Genomic DNA, 21,595 nt, shown 5'->3' with positions numbered 1-21,595 from the left:
AGCCATTAAGTGGTAAAGTTAAGATTCAAAATTAAATCTATCTGGCTCCAAAGCTTCTCCCCATTAAATTATCTTAATTTCTAGGAAACTTAAAAAGAAAAAAGGAGTCTGTGGCAAAAGCATTGGCCTTCCCAGCAGGAACTATAAATACCATGAAGAGACATTTGAGAATCCTGTGTTGTTGGGCAATGAGAAATAAAAAGTCTGTTAAGGGAATAAAGAGAGAGGACAGTACATGAGATTTCTATCGTGCAGGGCAAGCCTACATTGTCGACATATTCCCCAGAACTCTTGTCTGGAAAATACTTGGTTTATTGAAATAGCCACTTCTCCCCTCTATTTATCCACTTCTCTTCATTTTCTTCCCATTTCAGAGCATATTCAGTTAAATCAACATTTGTGACTATTAAGGGAGATAAATTTTTAAAAAGCATCAGTTTCTCTTTTCTTTAAAAAGACGTTTGTCTTACAAACTTCCTGATTTGTAGACTGCTACGAAGAAACCACCGCATCTTCCTGAGTAAGGGTTTCGGAAACTTCCCTGGCCTTGAGCCTCATATTTTTCTTTTTTGTTCCTCTTGGATGTGGAGTTGGATATTTACTTTTAAAAAAGCAAAATGTTTATTTTTTATATATCTTCTTAGATGCCTATAAAACTACAAAGAAAATTACCCTATTCCACTGAAAAGGAGAGCAGGGAATAAATTAAACCTTTCTATTATAGGTGCCTTTTTTTCAACTATGCTTACTTACGCTGTACATGTAATTTCACTTTTCAGATTAACATTGACAGCTCGACAAGAGAGACTATCATCAGGAACATTCAGGAACCCACTGAAACATGTTTTGAAGAAGCTCAGAAAATAGTCTATATGCATATGGAAAGGGATTCCTATCCCAGATTTCTTAAGTCAGAAATGTACCAAAAACTTTTGAAAACTATGCAGTCGAACAACAGTTTCTGACTATATAACTCAAAAGTTTAAATAGAAAACGGTATATTGAAAGAGGTGGGTTTGATCTTTTTATTTAGAAACCCACAAAATCAGGAACACAGTACAAATAAAACAGAAAAAAAAACTGTAAGTTGATTTTTAGTTCCTAAAAAGAAACATATCTCAAAAGCAATGGAATCTAGAATTCTTATAACATGAACAACAAAATGTACAGCATACCTATGTAGTTCAATAAATACATAAGGAAAAGGAAGGTCTTTCTTCATGATACAAGCATTATGAAGTTTTTACTGTAGTAGTCAATTAATGGATATTTCCTTGTTAATGAAATTTGGTGTCATAATTTACAAATTAGTTCTTTAAAAATTGTTGTTATATGAATTGTGTTTCTAGCATGAATATGTTCTATAGAGTACTCTAAATAACTTGAATTTATAGACGAATGCTTCTCACAGTACAATCAATTGTATTATACCATGAGAAACTCAAAAAGATGTTCTTCAGAGACATTTTATCTATAAAATTTTCCTACAATTATGTTCATAAACAAACTTCTTTATCACATGTATCTTCTACATGTAAAACATTTCTGATGATTTTTTAACAAAAAATGTATTAATTTCTTCATTTGCTCTTGCATTTACATTGCTATAAGGATATAAAATGTGGTTTCTATATTTTGAGATGTTTTTTCCTTACAATGTGAACTCATCGTGGTCTTGGAAATCAATAAAGTCAAACATCAACTAAAGACTTACATTATTTTTTTCAAAGACAAAATAATTTTTCAGTACAAATTTCAAAAGGCCTAAATTTGCTATACAGTGAGAATATATAATATTTTTATTTTCCATAGATTTCCTGGAAAGTGTAGACAATTTAACACATTCATTGGATATTACCTTCCTATGACTTCAAAATATTAAAACAATCCAGATTCAACATCCATAATCAGAAGCTCATCGTAATATTTACAAGTGTAAAAGTTGATCTGTTCCATTTTGTAATTAAAAGGGAACAAATTAGAAATTTCAAGTCTTGTATTCCTGAAGGAAGAAAACATTCAAAAATGATTTTTCCCTCTTGGAACTATTTTAAAATATGCATATTTTCTCCTAGTTTTGAAAAGTGGCTTAAAATAGACTTATTTTACCCTTCTGCAGATGCAAAGTTTTTTCTGTCTTTCTAGTGATTCACTAATTGGTTTACCACTGAATTATTTATTCCATGAGTCACTACATTTTATTGTTACCTAGAAGTGTAAATTTAGTTAGAGTCAGATGCTTCTGTAGTTCATGAAATCACAGGCGTTTTTCCATAGAGCTGTCCACTTTTAAAAGATGAGCAATGTGAGTAACTACACAGCCAATCATAGCATAGGTGCTAAGGAGGGCTAAGTCACTAAACCACCTTGCCTCCAGCTCTGAAACCAAAAAAGCCTAGTAAAAAAAAAAAAAAAAAAAAAAAAAAAAAGTGAATAAACAAAGAAGCATCACTGATACAATTTAAATACACTTAATTCTGCACAATGGAAACAATACTGAATTCATTGTTAAGAAAGTTGGGTTTCAGTTCTGGATTTCCCAGGTTAGCTATATAAATTTCTTTAGGTCTAGGTAAACTATAGAAAATTATACAAATTACTTATTCTCCCTGCTGCTCAGTTTTCTCCCCTTTAAAATGAGGTGATTGAAATAGATAATACCTTAGTTCCTTTCCAGCTTCAAAATCCTGACTACCGCCAGTACTTTTTTTTTTTTTTTTTTTTTGAGACAGATGTTTGCTCTGTCACCAAACTGGAGTGCAGTGGCACGATCTCGGCTCACTGCAACCTCTGCCTCCCGGGTTCAAATGATTCTCCTGCCTCAGCCTCCCAAGTAGCTGGGACTACAGGTGCGTGCCACCATGCCCAGCTAATTTTCCTATTTTTAGTAGAGACAGGGTTTCACCATGTTGGCCAGGATGATCTCGATCTCTTGACCTCATGATCTGCCCACCTCAGCCTCCCAAAGTGCTGGGATTACAGGCATGAGCCACTGCACCCGGCCAGAAAGTACTTTTAAATTACTTAGGTCTTCAGTATCTGAGGGGTTTTGTGTGATATTCCATTGCCTTTCCTCTGATTTCATAAATGTAATGCAATGCCATATATTCAAAACAGAATTTTGCCACAAAAACACTCTTCTAAGATCATGTGTTCAGATGTTTGTAAATCGGGAACTATCTCTGGCCTTCCCACTTGTTCCCTTAACTTAGGCCTTCCCACACCATTCACTGCTGAAGCTGGTGTTCTAGCTCCAAGAAAAGCCCTCAGAGATTGTAGCCCTCCAAGAAAAGAACCTCAGTATGGAGGTTCCTCAAAAAATTAAACTACCATATGATTCAGTAATCCCATTTTTTTGTATTTATCCAAAGGAATTGAAAACAATATCTCAAAAAGATATCTATACCCCCGTGTTCACTGCAGCATTATTCATAACAGCCAAGAACTAGACACAAACTACATGTCCTTCAACAAATGAGTGAATGAAGAAAAAGTTATACACACATACTCAATGGATTACTCAGCTTTAAAAAGAAGGAAATTCTGCCATTTGTGCTAATATGGATGGAGCTGGAAGACATTTTGCTAAACCAAGTAAGCAAGACCTTACAAAAGACACCATGATCTGGGCTGGGTGCAGTGGCTCACGCCTGTAATCCCAGCATTTTGGGAGGCCGAGGCAGGCAGATCACAAGGTCAGGAGTTCGAGACCAGCGTGGCCAATATGGTGAAACCCCATCTCTATTAAAAATACAAAAATTAGCCAGGCATGGTGGTGGGTGCCTGTAGTCCCAGCTACTCAGGAGGCTGGGGCAGGAGAATTGCTTGAACCTGAGAGGTGGAGGTTGCAGTGAACCGAGATCACACCATTGCACTCCAGCCTGGGTGAAAGAGCGAGACTCCATCTCAAAAAAAAAAAAAAAAACAAAAACAAAAAAACAAAAAAACAAAAAAAAAACACCACGATCTGAATTGTATGTGGGATCTAAAGAGTCAGACTCATGAAAGTAGAGTAGGATGGCAGTTGCCAAGGGCTGGAGGGAGACGGAAATGAAGATATATTGGTCAAGGGATACAAAGTTTCAGTAATGCACGATGAATGAGTTTTGGAGATCTAATGTACAGCATGGTGACAATAGTCAACAATACTGTATCGTATACTTGAAATTTGCTAAGGGAATAGATTTTAAATCTTCTCAACACACACATGCACACACACACAAATGGTAACTATGTGGAGGGATAGATATGTTAATTAACTAAATTATGATGGTCATTTCACTATATATATATATATCAAAACAGCAACTTGTACCTCTTAAATATACACGATTTTTATATATCAATATCTCAAAAGCTGTTGAAATAAGCCTTTGTAGACTATCCTATCATTATAAGATGTAAAAGTTTCATGAGAATATTAATTTTTTTATTATTATACTTTAAGTTCTAGGGTACATGTGCACAAAGTGCAGGTTTGTTACATAGGTATATATGTGCCATGTTGGTTTGCTGCACCCATCAATTCATCATTTATATCAGGTATTTCTCCTAATGCTATCCCTCCCCCAGGCCCCACCCCCCAGCAGGCCCTGGTGTGTGCTATTCCCCTCCCTGTGTCCATGTGTTCTCATTGATCAATTCCCACTTAGTGAGAACATGTGGTTTTTGGTTTTCTGTCCTTGTGGTACTTTGCTGAGAATGACAGTTTCCATCTTCATCCATGTCCCTGCAAACGACATGAACTCATCCTTTTCTATGGCTGCATAGTATTCCACGGTATATATGTGCCACATTTTCTTTATCCAGTCTATTATTGATGGACATTTGGGTTGGTTCCAAGTCTTTGCTATTGTGAATAGTGCCGCAATAAACATACGTGTGCATGTGTCTTTATAGCAGCATGATTTATATTCCTTTGGGTATATACCCAGTAATGGGATGGCTGGGTCAAATGGTATTTCTACTTCTAGATCCTTGAGGAATCGCCACACTGTCTTCCACAATGGTTGAACTAATTTACACTCCCACCAACGGTGTAAAAGTGTTATTTCTCCACATCCTCTAGAGCATATGTTGTTTCCTGACTTTTAATGTTTGCCATTCTAACTGGCGTGAGATGGTATCTAATTGTGGTTTTGATTTGCATTTCTCTGATGACCAGTGATGATGAGCATTTTTCCATGTGTCTATTGGCTGCATAAATGTCTTCTTTTGAGAAGTGTCTGTTCATACCCTTTGCCCACTTTTAGGTGGGGTTGTTTTTTCTTGTAAATTTGTTTAAGTTCTTTGTAGATTCTGGATATTCGCCCTTTGTCAGACGGATAGATTGCAAAAATTTTCTCCCATTCTGTAGGTTGACTGTTCACTCTGCTGATAGTTTCTTTTGCTGTGCAGAAGCTCTTTAGTTTAATTAGATCCCATTTGTCTATTTTGACTTTTGTTGCCATTGCCTTTTGTGTTTTAGTTATGAAGTCTTTGCCCATGACTATGTCCTGAATGGTATTGCCTAGGTTTTCTTCTAAGGTTTTTATGGTTTTAGGTCTTACATTTAAGTCTTTAATCCATCTTGAGTTAATTTTTGTATATAGTGTAAGGAAGGGACCCAGTTTCAGCTTTCTACATATGGCTAGCCAGTTTTCCCAGCACCATTTATTAAATAGGGAATCCTTTCCCCATTGCTTGTTTTTGTCAGGTTTGTCAAAGCTCAGATGGTTGTAGATGTATGGTGTTATTTCTGAGGGCTCTTTTCTGTTCCATTGGCCTATATCTCTGTTTTGGTACCAGTACCATGCTGTTTTGGTTACTGTAGCCTTGTAGTATAGTTTGAAGTCAGGTAGCATGATGCCTCCAGCTTTGTTCTTTTTGCTTGGGATTGTCTTGGCTGTGTGGGCTCTTTTTTGGTTCCATACGAAATTTAAAGGAGTTTTTTCCCAATTCTGTGAAGAAAGTCAGTGGAAGCTTGATGGGGATAGCATTGAATCTATAAATTGCCTTGGGCAGTATGGCCATTTTCACAATATTGATTCTTCCTATCCATGTGCATGGACTGTTCTTCCATTTGTTTGTGTCCTCTTTTATTTCATTGAGCAGTGGTTTGTAGTTCTCCTTGAAGAGGTCCTTCACATGCCTTGTATGTTGGATTCCTGGGTATTTTATTCTCTTTTTAGTAATTGTGAATTGGAGTTCACTCATGATTTGGCTCTCTGTCTGTTACTGGTGTACAGGAATGCTTGTGATTTTGGCACATTGATTTTGTTTCCTGAGACTTTGCTGAATTTGTTTATCAGCTTAAGGAGATTTTGGGCTGAGGTGATAGGGTTTTCTAAACATACAATCATGTCATCTGCAAACAGAGACAATTTGACTTCCTCTTTTCCTAATTAAATATCCTGTATTTCTTTCTCTTGCCTGATTGTCCTGGCCAGAACTTGCAACACTGTGTTAAATAGTAGTGGGGAGAGAAGGCATCCTTGTCTTGTGCTGGTTTTCAAAGGGAATGCTTCCAGTTTTTTCCCATTCAGTATGATATTGGCTATGGGTTTGCCACAAATAGCTGTCATTTATTTTGGATACGTTCCATCAATACCTAGTTCATTGAGAGTTTTTAGAATGAAAGGCTGTTGAATTTTGTCAAAGGTCTTTACTGCATCTATTGAGATAATCATGTGGTTTTTGTCGTTCATTCTGTTTATGTGGTAGATTACGTTTATTGATTTGCATATGTTGAACCAGCCTTGCATCCCAGGGATGAAGCCAACTTGATCTTGGTGGATAAGCTTTTTGATGTGCTGCTGGATTCGGTTTGCCAGTATTTTATTGTGGATTTTCGCATCAATGTTCATCAGGGATATTGGCCTAAAATTCTCTTTTTTTTGTTGTGCCTCTGCCAGGCTTTGGTATCAGGATGATGCTGGCCTCATATAATGAATTAGGGAGGATTACCTATTTTTCTATTGATTGGAATAGTTTCAGAAGGAATGGTACCAGCTCCTCTTTGTACCTCTGGTAGAATTTGGCTGTGAATCCGTCTGGTCATGGACTTTTTTTGGTTGGTAGGCTATTAATTATTGCCTCAATTTCAGAGCCTGTTATTGGTCTATTCAGGGATTCAACTTCATCCTGGTTTAGTCTTGGGAGGGTGTATGTGTCCAGGAATGTATCCATTTCTTCTAGATTTTCGAGTCTATTTGCATAGAGGTGTTTATAGTATTCTCTGATGGTAGTTTGTATTTCTATGGGATTGGTGGTGATATCCCCTTTATCATTTTTTATTGCATCTATTTGATTCTTCTTTGTTTTCTTATTAGTCTTGCTAGTGGTCTATTTTGTTGATCTTTTCAAAAAACCAGCTTCTGGATTCACTGATTTTTTGAAGGGTTTTTTATGTCTCTATCTCCTTCAGTTCTGCTCTGATCTTGGTTATTTCTTATCTTCTGCTAGCTTTTGAATGTGTTTGCTCTTGCTTCTCTAGTTCTTTTAATTGTGATGTTAGGGTGTTAATTTTTTATCTTTCCTGCTTTCTGTTGTGGGCATTTAGTGCTATAAATTTCCCTCCATACACTGCTTTAAATGTGTCCCAGAGACTCTGGTATGCTGTGTCTTTGTTATCATTGCTTTCAAAGAACATCTTTATTTCTGCCTTCATTTCTTTATTTACCCAGTAGTCATTCAGGAGCAGGTTGTTCAGTTTCCATGTAGGTGGTTGGTTTTGAGTGAGTTTTTTAATCCTGAGTTCCAGTTTGATTGCACTGTGGTCTGAGAGACAGTTTGCTGTGATTTCTGTTCTTTTACATTTGCTGAGGAATATTTTACTTCCAATTATGTGGTCAATTTTTGAATAAGTGTGATGTGGTGCTGAGAAGAATGTATAGTCTTTTGATTTGGGGTGGAGAGTTCTGTAGATGCCTATTAGGTCCGCTTGGTCCAGAGCTGAGCTCAAGTCCTAGATATCCTTGTTAATTTTCTGTCTCATTGATCTAATATTGACAGTGGGGTATTAAAGTCTCCCATTATTATTGTGTGGGAGAATAAGTCTCTTCGTAGGTCTGTAAGAACTTGCTTTATGAATCTGGGTGCCCCTATATTGGGTGCATATATATTTAGGATAGTTAGCCCTTCTTCTTGAATGATCCCTTTACCATTATATGTAATGGCCTCCTTTGTCTCTTTTGATCTTTGTTGGTTTAAAGTCTGTTTTCTCAGAGACCAGGATTGCAACCCCTGCTTTTTTTGCTTTCCATTTGCTTGATAGATCTTCCTCCATCCCTTTATTTTGAACCTATGTCATCTTTGCATGTGAGATGGGTCTCCTGAATACAGCACACCAATGGGTTCTGACTCTATCCAATTTGCCAGTCTGTGTCTTTTAATTGGGGCATTTAGCCCATTTACATTTAAGGTTAATATTGTTATGTGTGAATTTGATCCTGTCATTATTAAGTTAGCTGGTTTTTTTGCCTGATGAGTTGACAGAAGTAAGCTTCAGAAGGTTGGTAATAACAAACTTCTCCAAGCTAAAGAAGCATGTTCTAATCCATCACAAGGAAGCTAAAAACCTTGATAAAAGGTTAGATGAATGGCTAACTAGAATAAACAGTGTAGAGAAGAGCTTAAATGACCTGATGGAGCTGGTCGATGATCTTTACAAGTTGGCATGTTTTTGCAATGGCTGCTACCGGTTGTTCCTTTCCATGTTTAATGCTTCCTTCAGGAGTTCTTGTAAGGCAGGCCTGGTGGTGACAAAAACTCTCAGCATTTTCTTGTCTGTAAAGGATTTTATTTCTCCTTCACTTACGAAGCTTAGTTTGGCTGGATATGAAGTTCTGAGTTGAAAATTCTTTTTTTAAAGAATGTTGAATATTGGCCCCCACTCTCTTCTGGCTTGTAGAGTTTCTGCTGAGAGATCCACTGTTAGTCTGATGGGCTTCCCTTTGTGAGTAACCTGAACTTTCTCTCTGGCTGCCCTTAATATTTTTTCCTTCATTTCAGCCTTGATGAATCTGACAATTATGTGTCTTGGGGTTGCTCTTTTCGAGGAGTATCTTTGTGGTGTTCCCTGTATTTCCTGAATTTGAATGTTGGCCTGCCTTGCTAGGTTGGGGAAATTCTCCTGGATATCCTGAAGAGTGTTTTCTAACTTGGTTCCATTCTCCCCATCACTTTCAGGTACACCAATCAAACGTAGATTTGGTCTTTTCACATAGTCCCAAATTTCTTGCACACTTTGTTTCTTTTCACTCTTTTTTCTCTAATCTTTTCTTCTCATTTTATTAATTTGATATTCAATCACTGATATCCTTTCTTCCACTTGATTGAATCAGCTATTGAAGCTTGTATATGCTTCTGGAAGTTCTCATACTGTGGTTTTCAGCTCCATCAGGTCATTTAAGCTCTTCTCTACACTGTTTATTCTAGTTAGCCATTCATCTAACCTTTTATCAAGGTTTTTAGCTTCCTTGTGATGGATTAGAACATGCTTCTTTAGCTTGGAGAAGTTTGTTATTACCAACCTTCTGAAGCTTACTTCTGTCAACTCATCAAACTCATTCTCCACCCAGCTTTATTCCTTGCTGGTGAGGAGTTGTGTTCCTTTGGAGGAGATGAGGCTTTCTGGTTTTTGGAACTTTCAGCCTTTCTGCTCTGGTTTCTCCCCATCTTTGTGGTTTTATCTACCTTTGGTCTTTGATGTTGATAACCTCTGGATGGGGTTTTGGTATGGATGTCCTTTTTGTTGATGTTGATGCTATTCCTTTCTGTTTGTTAGTTTTCCTTCTGACAGACAGGCCCCTCAGCTGCAGGTTTGTTGGAGTTTGCCAGAGGTCCACTCCAGACCGTTTTCCTTGGGTATCACCAGCAGAGGCTGCAGAACAGCAAATACTGCTGCCTGATCCTACCTCTGGAAGCTTCGTCCCAAAGGGGAACCTGCCTGTATGAGGTGTCTCTCAGCCCCTACTGGGTGGTGTCTCCCAGTCAGGCTACATGGAGGGCAGGGACCGACTTGAGGAGGCAGTCTGTCCATTATCGGAGCTTGAACACCATGCTGGGAGAGCCACTTCTCTCTTCAGAGCTGTCAGCAGGATGTTTAAGTCTGAAGAAGCTGTCTGCTGCCTTTTGTTCAGCTATGCCCTGCCCCCAGAGGTGGAATCTATAGAGGCAGTAAGCCTTGCTGAGCTGCAGTGGGCTCCACCCAGTTCAAGCTTCCCTGCCGCTTTGTTTACACTGTGAGCATATAACTGTCTACTCAAGCCTCAGTAATGGTGGATGCCCCTCCCCTCGCCAAGCTCCAGAGTCCCAGGTTGATCTCAGACCACTGCACTAGCAGCAAGCAAGGCTCCATGAGCATGGGACCTGCCAAGCCAGGCATGGGAGGGAATCTCCTGGTCTGCCAGTTGCTAAGACCATGGGAAAAGCACAGTATTTGGGCAGGAGTGTACCATTCCTCCAGTACAGTTACTCATAGCTTCCCCTGGCTAGGAAAGGGAAATCCCCCAACCCCTTGCACTTCCCAGCTGAGGCAACAACCCACCCTGCTTCAGCTCACCCTCCATGGGCTGCACCTACTGTCCAACCAGTCCCAATGAGATGAACCAGGTACCTCAGTTGGAAATGCAGAAATCACCCATCTTCTGCGTTGATCCTGCCGGCAGCTGTAGACCAGAGCTGTTCCAATTTGGCCGTCTTGGAAGCCAGAGCAATATTAATACTCTTTACAGTATTTAAACTTCACTGTATATAAACTTTGTATTTGTATCTTTACTATATTTAAACTTTAGTGATAATATGTATAAAGTGTTAGAACCTGTATGATTTACAATGGATGGGAGAAAATAGGGTATCATTAAGATTCTTGGAGCACTGAGTAATATTGTTCACTGTTGCGGAGGCCAGAAGGTAACAGAAGAATATAAATTTCTTAAGACTACAGTCATATCTTATTTTACATCACATCCTCACTGCTAGGTAGAGGACATGAAACGTATGACACTCAAAAAAAATAGATAAATGAATGAGTGAATGAGTAAATAAATGAATCAGTCAATTCATCATCAATGAGAAATGAATAAATCTGGTGTCAGATCTCCTTGACTCTGTAACTTAGCACTGCCAACTTTTAAAAAGTAATTCCTGGATCACACAAAAAATGTAAAATTTCAGGATAATACATGTATAAAAAATAGAGCCTTATGATCTGAATTTTAACAACTGAGCAAATCTTCTATCCAATGTATAGAAAGACTGGACAAACAAAAGATTAATTCTACTAAATAGTGCTGATATTGGAAACAGTGTGACAATGCAAGCCAAATAGGGACAGGAAAACGTATAAGTTAGTGAGTATGGTTCGCTAGTTGAAGGGAGAGCAGGCTTTAAAGCAAGGCTCAGTTATCTCATCAATAAAGCAGGGATAATTCTGGTTGTTTTCATTATTAACAAATATATTAAATTTTCCCTTGATTTTTCTAACAATTTCTAATTCCTTTTCCAATGAAAAGAGTTCTTGGTTTGCTTTTCCAAAGTCAGAAAGGTGAGTTGAATGAATAGGTGAATAAATGTGCTTATCAAATTTTCTTTCAAAATAATTTCTAAAAGCTGAACTTCTAAATTTTTAATTGACTTCCATTTAATATTTCTATCAATTGCAGAAAGACAGCTTTTAACATCACTATCATAGCAGATTCTTAGCACTTGTCAGAATATTTTAGAGGAAAAAACTCACATCTGTTTCATTTTCTTTATTCAGCACATAGCACAGGATAAATGTTCTGTAAAAATGGATAAATATACTTTTGATGAAAAATAAAATACCTAAAATATTTAAAATTATTTTTCCAAAGAATTAAATGTAGAAAATTTTTGTTGAAGATATTTAGTTCTACTATGAAAAATGTTTCTTGGGTCTCAAATTCAACTGAAATGTCATTACTAATTTGAAATGCTTACAAACTATATGATATGAAAATGAGTATTAACTAGAATTCCTACTAAGAAGCAAAAGGATTATTATAGGTATGTTGTCCATATTGAAAGTAAACTACCATTATTCTTGATATAAATATGAGAAATTTTATTTGTGATATTCCACACAATAAATATTGGGGGATTCATTTCCAAGATAGAGAATTAGCTGTAAAAGAGATTATTTTCATTAAAAAGTATATGATTGATTAAGGTGAACTGTTGTTAGTTGCGGAAGATGTTACCACAGTAGTCCAATTTTATCTAAGCCACTTGATTTTATTTATTTTATCTTAAAAATGCCAGTATAAAAATACAGGTTGAAGTCCTAGACATCTAAACTTGATGATTTCTAGCCACTATCAGCGGAAAAAAAAGTATTTCCACATTTCAAATTCTCCTCATCTCACTCCATCAGTGAATGAGTATCTATCTATCTATCTATCTATCTATCCACACACACACACACCCATAAATATATGGGCAAGTAGGAAATGTTACACAGATGGTTTGGCTCTGTGTCCCCACCCAAATCTCATCTTGAATTGTACTCCCATAATTCTCATATGTTGTGGGAGGGACCTGGTGGGAGATAATTGAATCATGGGGGCGGATTCCCCCATACTGTTCTCATGGTAGTGACTAAGTCTCATGAGAACTGATGGTTTGATAAAGGGAAACCTGTTTTGCTTGGCTCTCACTCTCTCTCTTGCTGCCACCATGTGAGACGTGCCTTTCACCTTCCACCATGATTGTGAGGCCTCCCCAGCCAAGTGGAACTGTAAGTCCAATAAACCTATTTCTTTTGTAAATTGCTCAGTCTCAGATATGTCTTTATCAGTAGCATGAAAACGAACTAATACAAATGCATGGCCACAATACACATGCTTCAAGCACTTTCAGAACACCGTGGGTCTTTCTCATTCAAATTATATGAAATCAGCCTAATATGGACATAACTAGTAAATGATATCAGAATAATTAGCATTCTTTACTACTTATTTTTCCCCTTGAATAGATGGATATTTGTACTCCAAAACAGAGTAAGTCTAGAGTTTTCAGTTTTGCTTAATATTCTGATTTTACCTCCTAAATACAGGCTTTCTGCCCTGCTCCCTCAGCACCTCCACATCATGGCGGACAAAGAAGATGCCATGTGGTGTCATGAAACAAAAAGCTTTGGATTGAGGTACAAGGCAATTGGATTAGCATCTGTTCATTCACCTGATGTTCTTGTACATTTAGGACCAGTAAGCTTCAGCTTCCTCATCTATAAAATAAAGTAGGATGAGATGATTGAGTAAGCCATGTGTTATCCATGTTTTGTTACATCCCATTACTAATGTGTTCATCATTTTCTTTTCTGTAACTTGGACTCATTTTCAAGAATAATTTCTCCAAAAAGTGAAGTTTTCATGAGGAGTTTAATAATGATCTATTTATTATATTTTGCATTTACCCTTAATTATAAGAGTTCTTCTGAAGTATTTGACTTAGAAACAGAGAAGTTAAACTTAAATTGTATCTGCACTTAAGTGCTGTCTGTCCAAGAATACTGTATGGAAGTATGTGTTTCATTTTACAAATAGTTAAAATAGTTTCAGATTATTTTAACTTAATAATACTCTAAATATTGCTAATTTTTCTCAGGGGATTTTTTTAATTATTAAATATTTTATTTCATTAAAACAATTTTAAATGATAGTTATCAAATGGCTACACGCCTATATTCACATTAATGCATCTTGACATATTTGTTTTATCCTTAGTACTTTAATATTTTTGAGTTAAAATCATATTCTTTGACTACCAAGATTGGAACCTGAATATACGTATGATTTTTTAAAAATTTTTGATATATACTTCCAGACTCCAGAAATGTGCAAGATAAGCCTTCATTGTCCCTGCGTAGAAATAAAATCTTACCTTCTCCAAAATAAGATAGTGATAGAGATTTGTACAATTCAGAATTCAAGCATCTTGGCAGATATGAACAGTTCTCTATTTATAATTCATCAGTCACGCCATGATTTCATCAATTGCAAAGAACTTTTTATGAATTTTGGAAGAAGTACTATGAAAAAGAGATATATAAAGCTTTCTTCAAAGACATAAAATGTTGCAATTTGAAGAAAATTATTGTTTTCTTCACCCCACTGCCCAAAAATATTTTCACCATATGTAGGGCTGCAACTTTCACCACTTGTCATAGGTGAAAAATTGCATCAAAATCCACATCATGAGAAGTGAAACACTAGTGCTAACACTTTAGCTGTTGCCTAGCAGAAAGCAAAACCTGGAAAAATAGAATACAAGAATCTAGGGAGCACAGGAAAATATCTAGGCTCAGTGAACAAAGATAGTAGGGAAACTGGAGGTTATTAGGTACTGAACAGGACTTGGGGAACAAATGGAAAGGGGTTGCTTATAAAAATCTCCCTATGATGCTTATGGAAAACCAAAACAGGGCTTAGTTTAAACAATCAGGTGTTCTAAATTGATAATTATACATTGTAGAATAAAATAAGATTTCTATAAAAATAAAAGAGCAAGTATTAAATTCCTCATTAAGTAGTATTTATAGAAGCATTCCTTATAACAATCTACCCAGCTCCTACTGAGTGTAGATATTGTACACACAAACATTAATTAGGTGGTGTTTCTATTCTCAAGGGCATGTAAGCTGATAATTAAAATACAAAATAATAGTAGTCAAGGTAGACCTGTGTAAAGACTGCTGTGGAATCCCAGCAGAAGCATCTAACTCTACCCAGTGGAATTTGGAAAGAGAAGAGGTGATGTTTGAGATGATTCCTGAAGAATAATTGAATAATTAAGAGATCACTCAGAGGAAAGGGGAAAGCAGTGTAAATTGGAACAAAAGCTGGAGAAGGGAGAATCTTGTAACAATTAGAAATATTTAAAAGAGGGTAGAGGCTTTGAAATCAGATAGATCTAAGTTCAAAGCCTGGCTTTAACACTTAACAGCTATGAGAATTTAAGAAAACTGCTTAATCTCACTGAACTTTTTCTTCATCAGTAAAATAATATATAAAAATAGCATTAATTGCTCTTACCTCATAGCTTCTTTATATAAAAGTGCATATAAAGTCTTGACTCTGTGTTCAATATAATTTAACTGTATTATGAGTTATCACAAAAGCCCAAATGAGAGAAAATGATAGTCTGAGCTAGGAAAATGAGGAAAAGAGAAACAATTTGAAAGAGAAATTATGAGCTCAGCAAGAAGGGAGAGATCAAGGTTGATCCAAAGTTTCTAGTTTAAGCAGCAGGGCAAGAACAGGTGCCATTAACTGAGCAAAGGAGATCAGATGGATGAGCAGGATTCAGAGGGCATGTTGCATGTGAGGTGCCGCCATGCCATAAGTGGGATTCCAGAGAGAGGTGAAGGCCAGAAATGCAGAACTGGGAACCGTTGGCATGATCAAGGCACCGGCCAGATGAGATCTTACAAGGAAACTGTGCAGAACATAAAGCGGAAATCCAAAGGACTCAATAAAAGCTTATGAAAGAATATAATAATGAATCCTCAATTCTCACTGTAAACTCTTCATGATATTTATAGTTATAATGATCATTTATGACATTTTACCATGTAAAAGGTATTGAGCTAAGTGTTGATATAGCATTCACTCATTCAACAAATAGTTACTGAGCATCTGCTGTACGATGACATGGTTATCAGAGATGGGGATTCACCAACAAGCCAAGCAAAACACGTGTTTGCCCTCTTGGAGTTTAAATTGCCTTTATGTAACAAAAAAGGTACTCAACTAAAGAAAATCACATCAATTATGATAAGTGCTGTAAAGAATGAAAATAAAATAAAACAGTAAAGAATGGCAGGTGTAAGTGAGAACTCACTGGAGAAAGAAGTCAGGGGGCCCTCTCTATGTAGTTCATATCCTCCTCTCCTCTTGACAGCCCTGATCAAGAATGAGGAATCTCATGCTTTGAGAAGTTAAATAATGTGTGTGTGTGTGTGTGTGTGTGTGTACTTAACATGAGCACTAGTCTCTTAACAGGTTTTTTACGTGTACAATACAGTATTGTTAAATACAGGTACGATGTTGTATGGTAGATCTTCAGAAATTATTCTTTTTGCATAACCGAAATTTTATACCTATTGATTAGCTACTCCCTATTTCCCTCTCCCCACAGCCTTTGGAAGCCACTCTGCTATTCTTTGCTTCTACAGGTTTGACTATTTTAGATACAGCATATAAGTAGAATCATGCAGTATTTCTTCTTCTTCTGTAACTGGCTTATTTCACTTAGCATAATGTCCTCAAGATTCATCCTTGTTGTCAAATATTACAGGACTTATTCTTCTTGTTTTTGAGACAGAGACTCACTCTGTCACCCAGGCTGGAGTGAAGTGGTGTAGGCTCTGCTCACTGCAGCCTCAACCTCGCTGGCTCAAGCGATCCTCCCACCCACATCAGCCTCCCAGGTTGCTGGGACTACAGGCAGGCACCACCATGCCCAGCTAATTTTTGTACTCTTTGTAGAGATGGGGTTTCACCATGTTGCCCAGGCTGGTCTCAAATGCCTGAGCTCAAGTGAACCACCCACCTCAGCCTCCCAAAGTGCTGGGATTACAGGCATGAGCCACCATACCCAGCCACTTTCTTTTTTATTAAGGATGAATAATATTCCATGGTATGTGTACACCACATTTCCTTTATCCATTTATCCACATAGACATTTAGGTTGTTTCCACATCTTAGCTCTTGTAAATAGTGCTGCAAAAATGTGGGAGTGCTAATATCTCTTTGAGATCCTGATTTCAATTCTTTTGGATAAATGTCCAGAAGGAGGATTGCTGGATCATATAATAGTTCTGTTTTTAATTTTTAAGGAACTTCCATACTCTTTTCCATAGCAGCAGGACCAACAGTATACACGTACAAGCATTCCCGCCAACAGTATACACGTATAATCATTCCCACCAACAGTATACACATACAAGGGTTCCAATTTATTCACATCCCCAACAACACTTGTCTTCTTTATGTATATATTAGCCATCCTAACAGATGTGAGGTGATTTTATAGTGGTTTTGATTTGTATTTCCTTGATGATTAGTAACACTGAGCATCTTTCCATATACCTGTTGGTCATTTGCATGTCTCCTTCAGAGTATCATACTGGAATAAAGACAGACATCTAGAACAATGGAACAGAATATGGAGCCCAAAAAGAAATCAATGTATATATGGTCAACTGATCTTTGACAAAGCTGTCAAGGGCACACAACGGAGAAAGAATGATCCCTTCAACAAATGGTTAATATCCACATGCAAAATAATGAAATTGGACCCTAATATTTTACCATACGCAAAAATCAACTCAAAATGGATTAAAGACTTAAACAGAAGACTTAAAACTATAAAACCCCAAGAAGAAAACGTAGGGGAAAATCTTCTTGACATTGTCCTGACAATTATTTTATGGATAAGACACCAAAAGCACAGGCAGCAAAAGCCAAAATAGATAAGATCTTATCAGGAAACTGTGCACAATAGAAAGTGGAAACTCAAAGGATCCAATCTTAGTAGAGAACATAACATATTAATGGCTCTTAAATTCCCATTGTAAGCTCCTAATAATATTTACAATTCAACTAAAAAAAACTACAAATCTCTGCAAAGCAAAGCAAATAATCAACAGAGTGAAAAGGTAACCTAGAGAATGAGAGAAAATATTTACAAACCATATATCTCATAAGGGATTGAATATATATATATATATATATATATCCTACATACATATATCCTACAACTCAATATCATATAGATAGATAGATAGATAGATAGATAGATAGATAGATAGATAGATCCTACAACTCAATAGCAAAAAAAAACTAATAGCCTGATTTGGAAATGAACTAAGGACTTGAATAAATAGCTTCTTTAATGACTCTCAGCTAGAACTAAAGTTTTCATAATTCCAGTCCCTTATATTAAGCACTGCCTTCCACAAACACACTAAATGGAAAATAAATGTATAATGATATAATATAAATAACTGTGTTTAAATTTAAAACGCCATTACCTATACAAACTGATTTAATATGGATGTTTGCTATTATACCTGTCTCCAGTTACTGCTGCTAATAAACTTACACAAATTAGTTCAAAACATCATTGATGCGTAGGTCTCAGAAGATTTAACTGGGAACTGATGTGATGATGCCCAAGTTCCAGTACTAAAATGGAACACTTTCTCTTTAATTAGCAAATAGGTTGCTTAAGCCAGGAAGTGAAAAGCACATATTGGGTACTCAGTTACATATTTATTAAAGGGAGAAGAGGCAAAGGTAAAGGAGCCAAACTACCACCTCTCAAGAGGTTGGAGGTCATGGTCCAAACCATGCAACATCCCAGAATGTCACTTTTGTCTTGGATAATAAGTAAGCAGAGGAGATCCAGGGTCAGGGCTGTGGACAGTCAGTCCCAACTGGCTTCTTCACCTTCAGTTTGAGGAGGAATGGATGTGAGCAAATAGCAATAAATAGCATTAGAAACACCAAAAGTGAAAGAAAAAAATACTGAAAGGATCTGGGATGTATGGCCAAAGGATTTAGAGAAAATAAAGTAGAAAATCATGAGCTTATTTTATTTAATTTTAACAAGAAGCATCTTACTCATCTGATGTCATTTTTATCTGCCAGCCACAGAGGTAGCAGCATTTGCCAATTTCTAAAGACACTACCCAGTATCTGGCACCTATCACTTGGTGCCTTGTCCTATGATCTTGCTTAAAATGAAGAACTAGCCACTTTGGGCTTACATAATTTATCTAAGTATAAACAAATATGTTTATAAAAAGGACTTTCCCAGGGTCATTTTCAAATTTTAACAGTTTAAGGACAGAGTGCCTCCCCAAATCAATGAAGTCTTCATAGTTCATGAAGAATATTGATATACATTATTTAACTTGAGCCTCAAAACAGTCCTAGTAGGAAGGCATTTTTATCCCTGATGTATAGAGGAGGAGAGTAATGAAACCCAACAAGTAGGACCTTTGATTTATATGGACCAGTGGCTGAGTGGCAAGATTCAAGCACACAAACAAAAATCTGGTAACAGGGTGAAAACAGAACCTGCCCTGCGGGAGTGCTGCACCAATCCAGCAAGCTGATGGACGTGCATCCCCAGACCACATTACCTGGTAGATAATTGTCATCCTAAAAAGATGGTTATTGAAAGAGAGCACATTTTAGAAAGTAATGGCTTGTAAGAAGCAAAATGGATGAAAACAATCGTTAGGATACAAGAGACAAAATGAAATATGTAGTAAAGTAGGCTGAAAGGAGTATCAGCCTTAGATGTCAAACAGTATTCACAGATCCAATGTGTCTCAATTTATTATGCTCAAATTTATTTATTGCTTCCTTAGCGTTTCATTAAATACTTAATAGGTGTGATGTATAGGGCTAGTTGCAGGCAATATGCAGTAGGCAAATAAAATATGGCCCAAACCCTCAATGTGCTTAGACATTAGAAAAGAGAGGAGATAAATGAACAAATAAGCACAATGCAGAGAGTGTTGTGATGGTAAATAAGCAATGTTTTTAATGATAAATATCCTTCATTAGAGAACTTTCATTCTTAATAAGGAAAGGAAACTTTTCAATACAAGAAAGGAATATGCCAGATCTAGAAACATACTTACTTTGAAATTTATACTTTAAAAGGAATCGTGTAAAGAAAGAGGTGGGAAAATCTACTTGGCAATTTGACTGCTTGACAGGATTACAGCTCATCTTGCTGCTTCCAATTAATAATGCATTTTGCTATATTATTAGACACTTAGATATGTTTCCCTGGCAGCACTTGTAACTGAGTTCTCACAGGCCTCTTATGGTGAGAAAAGAATAAAAGACAGCTAAGGTAAATATAGTCTGTTTTATGCTGTAATGCTGTCTGATAGCACCCCAGCCCCTTGGTGATTCATATGCAAGTTACATCCCAAGCAACTCAATCTAAAATTGGAGTGCATGTGCTAGCACAGTTTTTATGTCTCAGTTTGGCAGTTTCTATCTAGAGGTGCCACAAATTAATGTTATTATTAGCTTAAAAGTTTGGTGAAAAGTGTTATACATGCTTATTCTTTGAAAGGTGAGAGAGAGAAAATAAGATTCTGAGGTTTCATGTGCAGGAACAAACTTGGAAGCTACTAGGTACCAGGCACAGTGAAGAGTCATTTTGCTTTTCTTATCTCATTTAAGTTTCACAATAAATATGTAAAGAAGTTATGATTAAGTACGTTTTTTAATCTTGAAAAAACTGAGATTCAGAGAGATTAAAAACTTGTCCAAACTCAAAGAACTAAGAAACCACGCTGAGACTAAAACTAAACTTTCTGACTCCAAAAGTCACCCTTTCCCATAAATCAAATGAGATTTTTGCTTTAATCGCACCTGTTTTTTTCAATCACATGCACAGAGGGTAGCCTCTGACATTGAGTGGATACTTGCATGACTAATACTGATTTTCTTGATAAATCTTTAAATAGCTATTTTCAACATTCAAATGATATCATGAAGATGGTTGCGGTCATCATCTTAAGGATATGCAAGTTAGAAAATTCTTTCTATGCAATATTCAAGCAGCATTGATATGTACATTCCAAGAAAAAAAATCATAAAGGCTTAATTTTAAAAGAGATTACTGTCATCACCGAAAGGCAGGGAAACTTCAGATAGCACTGAAATGAATCATCATGCAGATAACAAAACGACATTTAGAAATCATCAGGGCATCTCTTGCTTGCTAGCATCTCTTGTTCAGAGTAGTCTCTTGCCCACTGAAACATCATCAATCATCTATGTTTCCCTGGCCTAGAGCTCCTATCTGAACTCCAACCTAAACTGTGCAATACTACCACATATCAGAACCACCATTTATTGTACGCTATTTTTTTTGCCAGTTATTGTGCTGAGATATGTAATATGTTACCATCACTCATCCTCAATAACTCTTTAGGGTAGGTAACCTGAATCTCATTTCTCTTCAATGAGATTCTTTGATGTTTTCTTTCCTGAATGTAATTGTTACTTCCCTGAAGTTACAAATCTAAGAAGTGATGGAGCCAGGCAGCAATTCAAGCCCAGGTCTTTCTGATCCTAAGGCTAATAATTCCTGTTCCTCCAGTCATCACTGCCTCTCAGTATAAGCCCTGATTCCCACTTGTGGTCCTAATGTTCCTTTAATGTTTTTCACGTCTAGAGCTGAGTACATTTTTTTCCCTCATTTGACATCTCTGCTTTCTTTCCATCATATATTCTTTATCAGAATGAATGGCATCACTTCTCAACTGTAATATGATTGGATGCTCACTTGTCTGTCTCTTATACTAAACTATCAATTACCTGTGTGTGCCCAGAACCTATCACAGGGCCTGAAAAATAGTATAAAACTCACTTAATGTATAACTAGTCGCTAAATAAATGACGTCACCCAGTCACCTTAGTCAGAACCCTAGAAGTCACCTGAGATTCCCTCCTGTCCTTCAGCCCCCATTACCAATTAGTAACCAAGTCCAATGTGTTCTATCCTAAATGTCTCATGAAGTTGTCCTCATTCTTTCCTGGATTCAGTTACCTTC

The 21,595-nt window shown here is 36.7% G+C and overlaps 1 protein-coding gene and 1 long non-coding RNA gene across 3 annotated transcripts in view; one reads left to right on the top strand and one right to left on the bottom strand.

The window, feature by feature from the left end:
- The window catches only part of RGS13 (regulator of G protein signaling 13), a 55,460-nt gene extending 53,753 nt beyond the window's left edge, over window positions 1-1,707 (top strand). For both annotated transcript variants that reach the window (XM_055234019.2, XM_055234018.2), the window contains one exon: window positions 780-1,707. In XM_055234019.2, the coding sequence (XP_055089994.1) occupies window positions 780-965 (186 nt within the window). In that variant the 3' untranslated portion in view covers window positions 966-1,707. The remainder of the gene's footprint in view (window positions 1-779) is intronic.
- Window positions 1-21,595, bottom strand: part of LOC129458317 (uncharacterized) — a 153,962-nt gene that overhangs the window by 69,700 nt on the left and 62,667 nt on the right. The window lies entirely within an intron of this gene.

This window comes from Symphalangus syndactylus, chromosome 19, assembly GCF_028878055.3.
Source record: "Symphalangus syndactylus isolate Jambi chromosome 19, NHGRI_mSymSyn1-v2.1_pri, whole genome shotgun sequence".
Lineage (NCBI taxonomy): Eukaryota > Metazoa > Chordata > Mammalia > Primates > Hylobatidae > Symphalangus > Symphalangus syndactylus.
Note: the sequence above shows the minus strand (reverse complement) of the source record. Positions and strands in the feature narration are given on the sequence as shown.